Source organism: Thamnophis sirtalis, unplaced genomic scaffold, assembly GCF_051295495.1.
Source record: "Thamnophis sirtalis isolate CommonGarterSnake01/CBP01778 unplaced genomic scaffold, rThaSir2_p1.2 scaffold_6, whole genome shotgun sequence".
Taxonomy (NCBI): Eukaryota; Metazoa; Chordata; class Lepidosauria; order Squamata; family Natricidae; genus Thamnophis; species Thamnophis sirtalis.
Window position 1 is genome coordinate 4,963,576 of NW_028261386.1, and position 14,708 is coordinate 4,978,283.

At 45.1% G+C, this 14,708-nt stretch overlaps 1 protein-coding gene across 1 annotated transcript in view; it reads right to left on the reverse strand.

Annotated features, from left to right (window-relative positions):
* SYNRG (synergin gamma) overlaps window positions 1–14,708 on the reverse strand; it is a 94,756-nt gene that overhangs the window by 48,285 nt on the left and 31,763 nt on the right. The window contains exons 8-11 of the mRNA XM_087717135.1: window positions 13,883–14,079; window positions 10,173–10,421; window positions 8,039–8,175; window positions 1,515–1,615 (exon numbers count right to left, since the gene is read on the reverse strand). Of these exons, the coding sequence (XP_087573261.1) occupies window positions 1,515–1,615; window positions 8,039–8,175; window positions 10,173–10,421; window positions 13,883–14,079 (684 nt within the window). The remainder of the gene's footprint in view (window positions 1–1,514; window positions 1,616–8,038; window positions 8,176–10,172; window positions 10,422–13,882; window positions 14,080–14,708) is intronic.

Genomic DNA, 14,708 nt, shown 5'->3' on the forward strand with positions numbered 1-14,708 from the left:
CTGGCAGGAAACCTTTACCATTTCAGACAAATGATTGTTCAATCTTTTCTTAAAAACCTCCGGTGTTGGACCATTTACAACTTCTGGAGGCAAATAATTCCACTGATTAATTGTTCTAACTGTCAGGAAATTTCTCCTCAGTTCTAAGTTGCTTCTCTCCTTGATTAGTTTCCACCCATTGCTTCTTGTCGCCTTCAGGTGCTTTGGAGAATAGCTTGACTCCCTCTTCTTTGTGGCAGCCCCTGAGATATTGGAAGACTGCTATTATGTCACCCTCAGTTTCATTAAACTAGACAACGGTTATTTATATGTTTTAGCCTCTAGTCCCCTAATCCTTTTTGTTGCTCTTCTCTTCATGTTTTCTAGAGTCCCCACATCTTTTTTACATTGTGGCGACCAAAACTGGATGCAGGATTCCAAGTATGGCCTTACCAAGGCATTATAAAGTGGTTTTAACACTTCACGTGATCTTGACTCTATCTCACTATTTACGCAGCCTAGAACTGGTTACTATTTGATTGTAGCCTGGATTGGTAGTGCCTTGACTGGGATATTGTTTACTACTTGATTGTTGGTCTAGTGTTAATATTGGTTTTAACCTCTGCTCATCTGGGTGTTGATTGTGATTAAGAGGTATTTTGGTCTGTTTCCTTTTTCACTTTTTGATTGTACCTTTTGAATGTAAGAAAAGATATCTCAGGGGCTGCCACAAAGAAGAAGGAGTCAAACTATTATCCAAAGAACCTGAGGGTAGAACAAGAGACCGCCTGCTGCCAATTACCTGCTCTAGACCGATTAGATCCCACAGAATTCGGTCTCCTCCGAATTCCATCCGCCGGCCAATGCCGACTGGCGACTACTCGGAGGAGAGCCTTCTCTGTGGCCGCTCCGACCCTCTGGAACGAACTCCCCGTGGAGATTCGAACCCTCACCACCCTCCAGACCTTCCGCAAAGCCCTTAAAACCTGGCTGTTCCGACAGGCCTGGGGCTAAAAAGCTTCTACCCCCCTTCTTGAATGGTATGACTGTTGTGTGTTTTAAATTATGTATTGTTGCGTGTTGTTTTAAATTTTTTGTCTGTATCCCCCTCCCTTAGTTGAGTTGTGAGCCGCCCTGAGTCCCCTTCGGGGGGAAAGGGCGGCATATAAAAAAAAATAAAAAATAAAACATAAAAAAAAAAAAGAAGCAATGGGTGGAAACTAATCAAGGACAGAAGCAGCTTAGAACTAAGAAGAAATTTCCTGAAAGTTAGAACAATGAATCAGTGGAACAACTTGCCTCCAAAGTTGTAAATGCTCCAAAACTGGAAGTCTTTAAGAAGATGTTGGATATCCATTTGTCTGAAGTGATGTAGGGTTTCCTGTCTAGGCAGGGAGTTGGACTAGAAGACCTCCAAGGTCCCTTCCAACTCTGCTATTCTATCCTATTCTATCCTATCCTATCCTATCCTAAAAGCGGAGGGGGAAAGGATCACATTTACAAAGGTAACATTTTTGGAAAAATTGTCCACGTACCTTCAGCAGGCTTGTCAGATGCTATCCCTTTAAAAACCGCATATTTATCCACAGCAGGTGTCACTTTGGGGCCTGAAAAAGGTATCAGCATTGAAGGAGCACTAAAGAAAAGAAATAATTGGAAAAGGAGGGATATTATCCAGGTAGTCCTTGACTTATAACCATTCATAGTTTATAGTTTTTTTATAGTTTTATTAGTATTTGTAGGCCGCCCTTTTCCCTGAGGGGACTCAGGGCGGCTCACACAAAACCGGGAAGGGGGAATACAGACATTAAGATAAAAACATATAATAAAATAGTAGGCAACATACATTCATCATTCGGGAGGGGTAGCTATCCTTATCCCCAGGCCTGACGGGCGAGCCAGTTCTTCAGGGCTATGCGGAAGGCTTGGACGGTGGAGAGGGTACGAATCTCCACGGGGAGCTCGTTCCAAAGGGTCGGGGCTACTGCTGAGAAGGCCCTCCTCCTTGTAGTTGCCAGCCGACACTGGCTGGCCGATGGGATGCGGAGGAGGCCTAATCTATGGGATCTTATTGGTCGCAGGGATGTAATTGGCAGAAGGCGGTCTCTCAAGTATCCAGATCCACTGCCATGTAGGGCTTTATGGGTGACTAATAGCACCTTGAAGCGCATCCGGAGATCGACAGGTAGCCAGCGCAGCTCGCGGAGGATAGGTGTTATGCGGGTGAATCGAGGTGCACCCGCAATCACTCGCGCGGCTGCGTTCTGCACTAGCTGAAGTCGCCGGATGCTCCTCAAGGGCAGCCCCATGTAGAGCACATTGCAGTATTCCAGCCTAGAGGTCACAAGGGCCCGAGTGACTGTTGTGAGAGCCTCCCGATTCAGGTAGGGTCGCAACTGGCGCACCAGGCGAACCTGGGCGAATGCCCCCCTGGTCACAGCCGTTAAGTGGTGGTCAAATGACAGCTGTGGATCCAGGAGGACTCCCAAGTTGCGAACCCTCTCTGAGGGGTATAAAATTTGACCCCCCAGCCTGAGTGGTGGAATATTAGTCAAATCTTTGGGAGGAAAACACAACAGCCACTCGGTCTTTTCCGGGTTGAGCACAAGCTTGTTAACCCTCATCCAGTCCATAACGGCCTCAAGACCCCGGCTCATCACGTCTACCGCTTCATTGAGTTGGCACGGGGCGGACAGATACAATTGAGTATCGTCCGCATATTGATGGTATCTAATCCCGTGCCTGCGGATGATCTCTCCCAGCGGTTTCATGTAGATGTTGAATAGTAGGGGGGATAAGACCGAGCCCTGAGGCACCCCAAAATTTAGGGGCCTAGGGGACGATCTCTGCCCCCCCACTAACACCGACTGCGACCTGTCCGAGAGGTAGGAGGAGAACCACCGTAGCACGGTGCCTCCCACTCCCACCTCCCGCAGTCGTCGCAGAAGGATACCATGGTCGATGGTATCGAAAGCCGCTGAGAGGTCAAGGAGGACCAGGATGGAGGAATGTCCTTCATCTCTGGCTCTCCAGAGATCATCAATCAATGCGACCAAAGCGGTTTCATTTAGGAACTGCCTGAAGTTACAACACTGAAAAAAGGATGAATGACCCTTTTTCACACTTATGACCACTACAGCATCCCCGCAGTCCTGTGATCCCCTTTTGCAACCTTCTGACAAGCGAAGTGAATGGGGAAGCCAGATTCACTTAACATCTATGTAACCAACTTAACAACGGCAGTCATTCAAGTAACTGTGGCAAGAGTAAAATGCAGCAAAACTCACTTAACAACCATCTCGCTTAGTAACAGACATTTTGGGCTCAATTGTGGTCGTAAGTTAAGGACAACCTGTTTTGGGACAGACATGGGATATAATAATCTAGAAAAAAATATGATCAAGATCAGTTCTGGTCATGCAACAATTTTACTCAGAATAAAATATGGGATGTTTCAGACATATATCAGAATGAAGGAAGCCACAAAGAACAAATATGTCCAAAGCCTGCCAATCTTTATGTTAAACATTCTCTGAAAATATTTTGGGAACAACTACTTAGAATATGGAATATCAGTTTGCCACCTACAAACATTCTGTCACAAAATAACAGCCCTTTTCTTAAGTGGTGTATTTTAACTTTTTTAAAGAGTTAAAATAGGACTGCTGCATCTCAATGCACAAGAAGGTACAGAATTAGTGAATAACAGAATAACAAAGTTGGAAGGGACCTTGGAGGTCTTCTAGTCCAACCCCCTGCTCAAGCAGGAAACTCTACCTGTACCATTCCAGACTAGTGGCTGTCTAATCTCTTCTTTAAAAACCTCCAGTGTTGGATTAATGGTGGAAGACAGGTAGCCGTCAACTTATGACCACAACTGAGACCAAGATTTCTGTTGTTAAACGAGGTATTTGCTTAAGTGAGTTTTGCCCCATTTCGCGACCTTTGTTGTCACAATTGTTAAGTGAATCTAAAGTTAAATTAGTAACCAAATTGTTAAGTGAGGCTGGCTTTCCCATGGAATTTGCCTGTCAGAAGGTTGCAAAAGGAGATCACCTCACCCCGAGATACTGCAACCGTCATAAATGAGTCAGTTGCCAAGCGTTTGAATTCAGGACAAGTGACCAGGGAGATGTCAGCCCTGGAAGCCATCTTTTACATTGGGCCTTCAGACCTGCCACATTTCCTACTGTGGGAAAACAGGAGGGGGGATTATATAGAGTGTGGGTAAGATATAGTCAAAATAACATTCCTTTCTCAGAGAGTCAAGGACGTTTTGCCCTGCACCTAGAGGGGTGTGACCGGGAAGCAACTCAAGTTGGGCCTGATTGGACCATGTGATGGACATGTGGGTGCTGGTCAGGGGCTTGGACTTTCAATTGGGTGGGGGAAACCTGGAAGCTTTCAGATTCAGGTTTTCCCAGATGTGCCAACGTGACATCTCTCATAAAATGGAACTTTGAGTCTTCTTTTGTTGGGGGTGTTACTTGAAACCCTAAACATGAAAAACTTTTCTAGCGCTGTTGTAATGTCGAACGGTCACTAAATGAACTGTTGTAAGCCGAGGACATCCTGTATTTGGATCAGCAGCGAATCCAACGAAGAAAGAAATCCAGTTGCCATGACTCCACTGGGAAGACATTTATGGAAATGTGACTCAGTTTTTGTGCAGTCTCTCTAAACTTGCTATTTTAACACAGATCAACCTGTTCATCGTTGATCAAGCCTGCATGGAGCGCTCCCAAAGAAAATGGCTTTTTAAAGCAATTAATCTTGCTAAACAATTATATTCATCCTGAGGAAATGACTGATTAAAACCAGTTCCCAATGAAACACCTTCTTCCCCAATTCTGACATTTGGTTTAGGCTTCCATTCAGATCAGGGGTGTCAAAAACTTGATTTCATTGAGGGTTGTGTTTCACCTTGGGCAGCTGGAGTGGGTGTGGCCAGGGTGGGCGTGGCCAGATCTATGTCCCTCATGTCCGGGGGGGGGGCGCTTGTGGTGGCCTCAGTGCTCTGCCAGTGAAAACCGAGCTTGGGAGAGCCAGCTGCGGCCCTCCTGAGCCTCCGTTTTCTCTGGTAGTGGACTGGAGGCCATCGCAGTCGAAAACAGAGGTTGGGAGGGCCACGCACGGCTTTCCCGAGCTCCGTTTTCGCTGGCAGAGTCACCATGGGCCGATCCTTCTGTCAGGGTTTCAAGTAGCACCCCCAACAAAAGAAGACTCCGAGGCTTGTGGTTCCTCAAAGTTCCATTTTATGAGAGGTGTCATATCGGCACATCTGGGAAAACCCGAATCCGAAAGCTTCTAGGTTTTCCCAACCTAGATAAAAGTCCAAGCCCCTGCCCAGCACACACATGTCTGTCACATGGCCCAATCAAAGCACCGTCCCAATTGGAGATGCCTCCCAGTCACACCACTCCAGGTGCAGCGCAAAATGTCCTTGACTCTCTGAGAAAGGAATGTTATTTTGACTATATCTACCCCACTCCATACAATCCCCCCTCTCCCAATTTCCCACAGCAATAAATGTGGCAGGCCGGGAGGCCTAGTGCAAAAGATGGCTTCCAGGCCTGACACCTTCACTGTTTTCAGGGCAACCCTGTTAGGAATATAATCTAATGGTTGGGTTGGCAATATATAAACCATGTAACAATGTTGTACCTGTTTCTTTAAATCATACTGTAAAATGTGATTGGTTGCTGTTTCCTCAATCGGCCATAAGAGGGAGCCAGAATGACTGTTAGCTCTCTGTTTGTTAGATGCTGGGCTGATCTGATCTGAGTGCCGTGAGCTATTGTAAGTTTTGCAACTGTTAGCAAACTTTGTGTACCGGACTGATTGTATGATTATGGAGTATGTTATTTGGATTATCCCTGAACTGAAAGACATTGATGACTGACTGTCTTATCTGTGTATGATGTGGACTGTTTGATGGACTCTGATATCTCTATTTCCACAAAAGTAAAAGCCTATTTAAAGTGCAGTGTCTCTGTATGCTGGTTTGTGTGTTCCCCAACAACACTCTCACAACACTTCTCTGAACGCGCGCGCTCTCCCAACAGGGAGCATACCTAACAAACCCTGCAGGCCATATCTAGGCACTCTGTGGCCGGATCCGGCCCACGGGCGTTGAGTTTGTCATCTCTGATTCAGATCAATACATTACCTTTAATAGCTATGATAATGGTAATAACGATATCACTGAGACTTTTTAAGTCATCAGAATCACCATTTTAGTAAACATAGAGATGACATTTTCTTTAAATATTACTTAGACAGCAGGAGAACAATTTTTTGTTTTTTCCCCTTCTTTTTATTTTCTCGGAGCTTTTAAATCATTTTAGCGCCTCCAGTGTAGCACTGTTGTTCTTAATGTGCCTTGAGATGCTTTTTCTTATTCTGCTGTGTTGCTGAATTATTTATCTGCGTATCATTTTACTCAGTTTTGTGAGCTACCTTGAGAATGACAAGTAAGGGAAGACAGGATAGGAGAGAGATGAAATGAAGGAAGTACAGGTGGTCCTCAGCTTACAACCATTTAAGTGACCGTTCAGGGTTACAATGGCACTGAAAAATGTGATTAATAGCTGGACCTCACACTTACGATTGGCAGCCTCCTCAACATTTCATGATTCTTTGTTTCTTTATTCTTTACCAGCCGATAACCCGGCATTGTCCTGGTATTTATTTATAGGGTGAAACGTAATTTCTAATGTTGGATTTTCCCCCTTACCAGAGGCAGTGTCCTTGTGAAGTAATGTGAAGCCGTTACCATGGCAACTTCACTGCGCTGGATAGTAGAAGTCATTTTACGGCAGTACAGTAGAAGCCATTTAAAGGCACAACAGGCTGTATCGTAACAGAGCACAAACCCCAAGGAGTTTTGGGGTTGTTTTGCCCCCGCAGTATTTGTTTCCAGAGAGTAAGTCATCTGTGCACCAAGTTTGGCTGAAATTGTTTGAGGCGTTCCAGTGTTATGCTGAAACGTACACCCGCACACACACTCACACGCCAGTGGTGGGTTTCCATTATTTTTTACTACCAATTCGCTCCTGCATGCAACTTACAGCCACAATTGAGCCCAACATTTATGTTTCTAATCGAGACATTTGTTAAGCGAGTTAAGCAAAGTTAATGGGGAAGTCAGATTGACTTAACAACCATGTTACTAACTTAGTAATAGCACTTGGACTTATATGCCGCTTCACAGTGCTTTGCAGTCCTCTCTAAGCAATTTACAGAGTCAGCATCTTGCCCCCAACCATCTGGGTCCTCATTTTAGTGACCTCGAAAGGATGGAAGTCTGAGTCAACCTTGAGGTGGTCAGGATCGAACTCCTAGCAGTCAGCAGATTTAGCCTGCAATACTGCATTCTAACCACTGACCCACCTAACCATTGACCCACCATGGCTCTTCAACTGCAGTGATTCACCTAACAACTGTAGCAAGAAAGGTTGTAAAATGGGACAGAAATCACCATGTCTCACTTAGTCACAGAAATTTCAGGCTCAATGCTGGTCATAAATGGAGGACATCCTGAACTGGCCCACTTTCCAAAACTGATGGCTATCATCCCTATCATTAGCTGAGAATAATGCACACGGCACAAGAGCAACTGAAAAGGAGTGGTGCGGAGGCCTAGAAGTGGAGCTCTCGTCTCGCAATCAGGAGGCTGTGGGTTCGATCCTAGGTAGAGGCAGATATTTCACTCTTTGGGCACGATGAGAATACATCTGGTGAACAAAACTCCTCATTGGCGACAGGAATAAACACTCTACTAGCTCCATTCAGTTGCCCAGACTCCACCCCACAAGGGATTATGGAATCATTAAAAGAAGATGAAGATGACAAGAGCAACTGAAAACAGTAACCCGGTCCAGGATTTCTCAATCTCAGCAACTTTTAAGATGCGCGCCATGCTGGTTGGGGGATTCTGAGAATTCAAGTCCCCATATTCTAAACATGTCGAGACTGGGAAATACTGACCTGGTCTATATCTTCTCGGCTTGATTAAAAAGTGTTATGCAAAAACTGACAGTTACATGACATTCTCTACCTGCCCCGTTGCTGTGCGGCTGACGTTTTCTTTGATCCCGGTGCTTCCCCTTGAAAATCTGTAAAAGTATCGTCAAGTCCCCCCGACTTGGATGCATCTTGGAAATCCTGGAAGTCGTCATCATCTGTTTTTGCACCCTATATTTGGAGGAGACATGAAGAGGTTTTTCCAGGAGGATAGGATAAGGGATGATAAGGGATAGGATAGAATAGCGTAGGATAGAAACACCAGACTAGACTAGACTAGAATAACACAGTTGGAAGGGACCTTGAAGGTCTTCTAGTCCAACCCCTTCTCAAGCAGGAAACCTTGGACCATTTCAGACAAATGTTGGTCCAGTAGTAAGTGAGTTTTGCTCTTCCCCTGGAGTTTCAATTTGTTCTGTAAGAGCAGAAGATCTGAAACCCACAGATGTTGCTGGACCCTAACTTCTTTCATCCATGATCTTTGGCCATGTTGCCTGAGGCTGATGGGTATTGAAACTCCATGATGTGGGGAGGGTCATGATCTCAGTTCTCGCTTAGGCTTTTATAGACCAAACCAACAGGATTGAATTCAGTAACTTTTTTTCCAACTGTCAAGTGGAGCATTTCATTTCTATCAAATAGAAGGCTGCCACAAAGAGGAAGGGGGTCAATTTACTCTCCAAAGCACCGGAGGGCAGGACAAGAAACAATGGAGGAAAACTAATCAAGGAGAGAAGCAACCTGGAATTAAAAGAGAGAAACTTCCTAACAGTGAGGACAATTAACCAGTGGAACAGCTTGCATTCAGCAGTTGTGGGTGCTTCATCACTGGAGGTTTTTAAGAAGAGATTGGACAGTCACCTGCCTGAAATGGTAGGTGTCAAACTCACGTTTTCCCCCTTCGCGGAGCTGGGTTGGGTGTGGCCTGCACATGAAGCACCAGGCCCACGGGCCGCCAGATTGACACCCCTGGTATAGGGTCTCCTGCTTGAACAGGGGGCTGGACTAAAAGACCTCCAAGGTCCCTTCCAGCTGATTGGTTGACTGATTGAAAACCTGAAAGCTTTGTTGTGCATATATACCTAAAACCAAATCATTTTTCTTATTTTTAGTCCATGAATCTATACAACTAATAAGCTCGTACATTGTCATATTGCAGAGAAGAAAAGAATATCCGTCAAGAGCAGAAACCAGTTTTCTGCACAAAACTGTCTCCCTTTCTTTCAATCAGGTGCTTCAAAATAATTGGTCTAGACCAGTGTTTCTCAACCTTGGCAACTTGAAGATGTCTGGACTTCAACTCCCAGAATTCCCCAGCCAGCATTTGCTGGCTGGGGAATTATGGGAGTTGAAGTCCGGACATCTTCAAGTTGCCAAGGTTGAGAAACACTGGTCTAGACCAGGAGCCATTAAATATGGCAACTTTTTGACCTATGGATTTCAACTCCCAGAATTCTATGGGAAGCATACAAAATTATAAAAGCATAATAATAAACAACCCTTATCTAAACCAGTATCCTAGGCATGGCTAGCTCAGGAATTCTGGGAGATGGTGTCCACAGGTTGTCAAGTCGCCATACAGGATAGCAGAGTTGTAAGAGACCTTGGAGGTCTTCTAATCCAACCCCCAGCTTAAGCAGGAAACTCTAAACCAGTGATGGCGAACGGCCATCTGGTCTTCCGGTTCTCGGTGCTCTGGGGCGTGCGAAGACCAGTTGGCCGGCGTGCATGCACATGACTGAAACAGGAAGACCAAGTAGGTGGCGCATGCATGCGCATCGGCCACCCGATCTTCCAGTTTCCGTGGGTGGATTTGAGCAATGGGTGCTGAAAAGGTTAGCCATCACTGCCCTATACCATTTCAGACAAGTGGTTGTCCAAAATCTTCTTAAAAACTTCCAGTGTTGCAGCATCCACAACTTCTAGAAGCAACTTCTGTTCCACTGATTAACTGATCTGTTAGGAAATCTCTCCTTAGTTCCAAGGTTGCTTCTCTCCTTGATTAGTTTGCCATCCATTGCTGCTTGTCCTGTCTTCAGGTGCTTTGACCACACCTGGTCTAGATAATATGTTCAGACAGATGCTTGAATTCCATGGCTGAAAGTCAAAAGCTAAAAGAACAAGTTGTCTTAAACCAGCTTTACGGCGGGGAACATATCGGCACTAACCTGGTTTGCAGGGAAAGGTTGGATGAAGCTGCTGGAAGGCTGTGTGGTGGCTCCACCCACTGTTGCTGCCATGCTGATCCCCACCACTGTTGGTCCTATATTAAGAGGCATGGAAACCGGTGGCCCAGGAGGCATCAAAGGCTGTTGGCTGACTGTGACAGGGATGGCCATCTGAAGCCCGCTTAAGGTAGGGATGGGGGCAGAAGGAAACTGGTTTAAACCTTCAGGGCTCATGGCTGGCACTCCTCTCTGTATGAGGGGGGAAAAAAACCACAGAAAACAGAGCGTTCGCACAACCGAGTCAACTAAAGCATTTGCACATCATATACTACATCATTGGTGCTAACGTTAATTTTGGCCTAATATGTTGCATGTAAACCAGTTTGGCTTGGTTGTTTCAGTGTGTTGTGAAACCCAGAAAATAAATTGTAAGAAGTCTGTCAACTCATAAAGTTGCCATGGTGAGGAAAGGGGTGGGGGGAGCACATTCCACGCATACCTTTGGCTAGAGTCGGATTTCAGATTACTACAGCGGGCTTGTGAGGTGTGCACCTCGTTGGAGAATGTGATTTATGACACAGACTGAGGGGAGGAAAGAAACAGGGGGAAAGGTCAGCCATAATTAAAATAAGGTCAGATCTGACGGCAGTAGGGTATTCCCGAAATGGTGTTCCTAATAAATGACTGGATTTCTTTTGAAATTTGGCTCGAGGCTCATGAATTAATTAGGGCATCTTTCGGAAACCTGACACAGTCTTTGTGTTATGACTGGTTGTTTAGCGACTGTTCAAAGTTATGGTGGAACCTCCAAAGTTATGGTAGAACATTAAAACCTAGATGTGTGTATGTGTATCTATAAACTTCTTACAAACAATATAGTGTGTGGTGTGTGTGTGTGTGTGTGTGTGTGTGTGTGTGTGTGTGTGTGTGTTGCAAGAACATGCTAAGAACTATGCCTGAGCGTATACCAAATCCCATTTACCATGGCATTCTGTTCCACAAAACCACTAAAGTTAAACGAATTAAATAGAAAAGCTAAAAACCAAATCGATAGGCACACCTGGGTGGAGATATTCTTTATCTGGTCAACCAACAACAACATAGCTGACCCTGTCGGAGCTCAGGCCAAGGGGCCGACCCATGTTTTTAGGACCTTCCGGAAAGCCAGGAGAGTCAGTCAGGGCAGGCTGTACCTCCAGCGGGAGAATCTTCAAGGGGGTGGGGGCCACTGCAGAAAAGGACCTGCTGGCCAACCTTCTTTGGCAAATGAGATCTGAAGTCCATTTTGCTGAAACAGATTGGATGGGCTAGTCCCGTGATGGTGAACCTATGGCACACATGCCAGAGGTGGCATGCAGAGCCCTCTCTGTGGGCATGTGTGCCAGCCACCTGGTTTTCTGGTCTTCACGCACACTGGAGCACTAGAAACCCCAAGACCAGATGGCCGGCACTCTGGCGTGCGCGAAAACCAGCTGGCTGGCACGCATGCATTTGCTGGAAACCCAAAGAGCAGGTGGCCGGCACATGCATGCGCACCAACCAGTTGGTCTTCGGGTTTCCAGCACTCTTGACACACACATGTTCCGGTTTGGGCACTCGGTGCCAAAAAGATTCGCCATCACTGGGCTAGTCCCATTAGGGTGAGATGGCTCCTCAGATTACAGAGCTTTATTTGATGATGTATGTGTAACTATTGTGTAACTAAGAGCCAAGGTGGCGCAGTGGTTAAATGCAGCACTGCAGGCTACTGCTAGATCAGCAGGTCAGCGGTTCAAATCTCACCGGCTCAGGGTTGACTCAGCCTTCCATCCTTCCGAGGTGGGTAAAATGAGGACCCAGATTGTTGGGGGCAATATGCTGACTCTGTAAACCGCTTAGAGAGGCCTGAAAGGCCTATGAAGCGGTATATAAGTCTACTGCTATTGCTATTGCTATTGCTAACTATTAAAATGAAAATAAATTGTGGAAGAGGGAATTTAAGATTGCTATGTAAATACTGAACCGATTTTGCTAGAATACCATCACGAAAATACACCGGATTGAAGAGGAAAATATCTAAACACAACAACGGAAAGGGGGAATGGAGAGAGGAGTAGAGAGAAAGATAAGAAGAGGAGAGGAGAAAGGAGAGGGAAAGAAAAAAAAGGAAAAGGAGAGGAAGAAATGGAGGGGAAATAAGAGTAGGAGTGTGGGTAGGAAAGGGAAGAAGAGGGGAGGAGTGGGGGAAAGGAAGGGGAAGTAGGGAAGGGAAAGGAGAGGAGGATAGAAGAAAGTAGAGAAGGAGAGAAGGGTGGGAAGGAAGGAAGAAGAAGTAGGGTTGTTGTAAAATAAGATGGGTGTATGGAATGGTAGAAAAGCAATCTGGATCGTATTGTTAATTGTAGGGGAGAAAAATTGTTATAAATGTTAAATGATAACATGCATTATTAATAATAGTTATGAGATTGTATATTTGTGAATGTATGTACCGTATTTTTTGGAGTATAAGATGCACCTTCCCCCCCCCCCCAAAAGAGGGTGAAAATCTGGGTGCATCTTATACACTGAATACACCATTTTTGGCCTCGCGAGGCCTCTCAAAGGCTATGCATGCCCTTTTGTGGCAAAAAACGGGGCGTTTTTTTTGTTCATTTTTGCCCCTCCCCCAGCCCCCAGGAACACGTTGCAGGCATCTCAAACTTTCTGTATGCCCCATTTTTCACAAAAAATGAGGCGTGTAGAGGGTTTGGGTGACCTGCAGAGTACAAAGACTTTTTTAAAAAAAATTACCTCTTCAAAATATTGTTGCGTCTTATAGTCTGAAAAATACAGTATGAGAAATTAAAAAAAAAATTTTTTTTAAAAAGATTATGCTTTACATCCCCATTACCCTATCAGGTTCCACAGGGCAGTTCTGGCAATCTTAACTGAAGACTAGGACTACAGGTAGTTCTCAACTTACAACCACAATTGAGTCCCAAATTCTTGTTGCTAAGGGAATTTTGCCCCACTTTATGACCTTTCTTGCCACTGTTCTTAAAAGAATCACTGCACTTGTTAAGTTAGTAATATGTTCTTAAATGAATCAGGCTTCCCCACTGAATTTGCTTGTCAGGAGGAGGAGGTCACAATGTCAGGTTTCCAAAAAATGCCCTAACTGATTTATGAGTCTCGAGCCAAATTTCAAAAGAAAATTAGTCAATTATTAGGAGCATTTATTTTGGCAAGACCTTTTTGCAGTCAGATCTGAGCCTTATTCGATTTATAGCTGAACTTTACCCCTGTTCCTTCCCTTCCCTCAGTCTGTGTCATAAATCACATTCCCCAATGAGCTGCACCCCTCCGAAGTCTGCTGTGGTAATTTGAGATCCGACTCTAGTCGAAAGTATGCGTAGAATGTGCTCCCCACAACTTTCCTCACCATGACAACTTTAGGAGTTGACACACGAGGTCGCACGTGACCCCAGGATACTGAGACTGTCATCAACATGAGCCAATTGCCAAGCACATAAATTTTGATTACATGCATATGCGGATGCTGCAAAGGTTATAAATATGAAAAATGGTCATGTCACTTTTTTCAGTGCCACTGTGCCTTTCAATGGTCACTAAATGAATAGTTATAAGTTGAGGACTGCCTGTATTTGCAGGTAAAGCTGCCCCTCGATAGACAAGTCATTAAGGATGTCGTCGTACTCCCCTCCAGTTTTATCTCTGATCTTGATTCCTACCTGAGTTAGCGCAATCATAGCCAAAACGGTGTAGAGTTCTTCTTTTGTCAGCTTCCCTGGAGTGGTGCGATTGGCTAAGGCCCAGATTTGTCCAAGAGTTTCTCTGGGAAGCCCAGAAGACATCAGAATCGGATAGAGTTTTCCGGTATCTATCCCGGATGGTGTCATGGTGGTTTCCAGAATCTTCTTATAAAGATCTGGGAAGGAAAGAATTTGATCCAAGAGATTAAATAAACTGCAAACTGAAACAAATTGAAAAGGCTGGGCCTTTTCTACCCTCAAACATTAACCTGGATTTATTTATTTAATTCATATCCCGCCTTTATTGTTTTTATAAACAAGTAGTGCTGATAACTCGGCGTTGTCCGGATATTTATTTATAGGGGGAAGAATGTCCGGACCAAATGTAATTTCTAATGTTGGATTTTCCCTCTTACCAAGAGGAAGACCCCTTGTGGAGTACTGTGAAGTCGTTACCATGGCAACTCCACGGCACTGCACAGAAGAAGCCATTTGAAGGCACAACAGGATGTATCATAACAGAACACACACACACCGAGGGGTGTTGGGGGTGTCTTATCCCCACAGTATTTCTTTCCATATACATATACATACACACACACACACACACACACACTTGAGGATCTAGTGCTCCTTCTTCCTATTTTCTCCACAATGACAACCCTGTGAGATGAGTTGGGCTGAGAAAGAGTGACTGGGCCAAAGTCACTCAGCTGCCTTTCATTGCTAAGACAGGGTTTGAGATCATGCCTTAATCCCTAGGCTGGCGGCCCCCAACCATTTGGGCACCAGGGATTGATTCTCC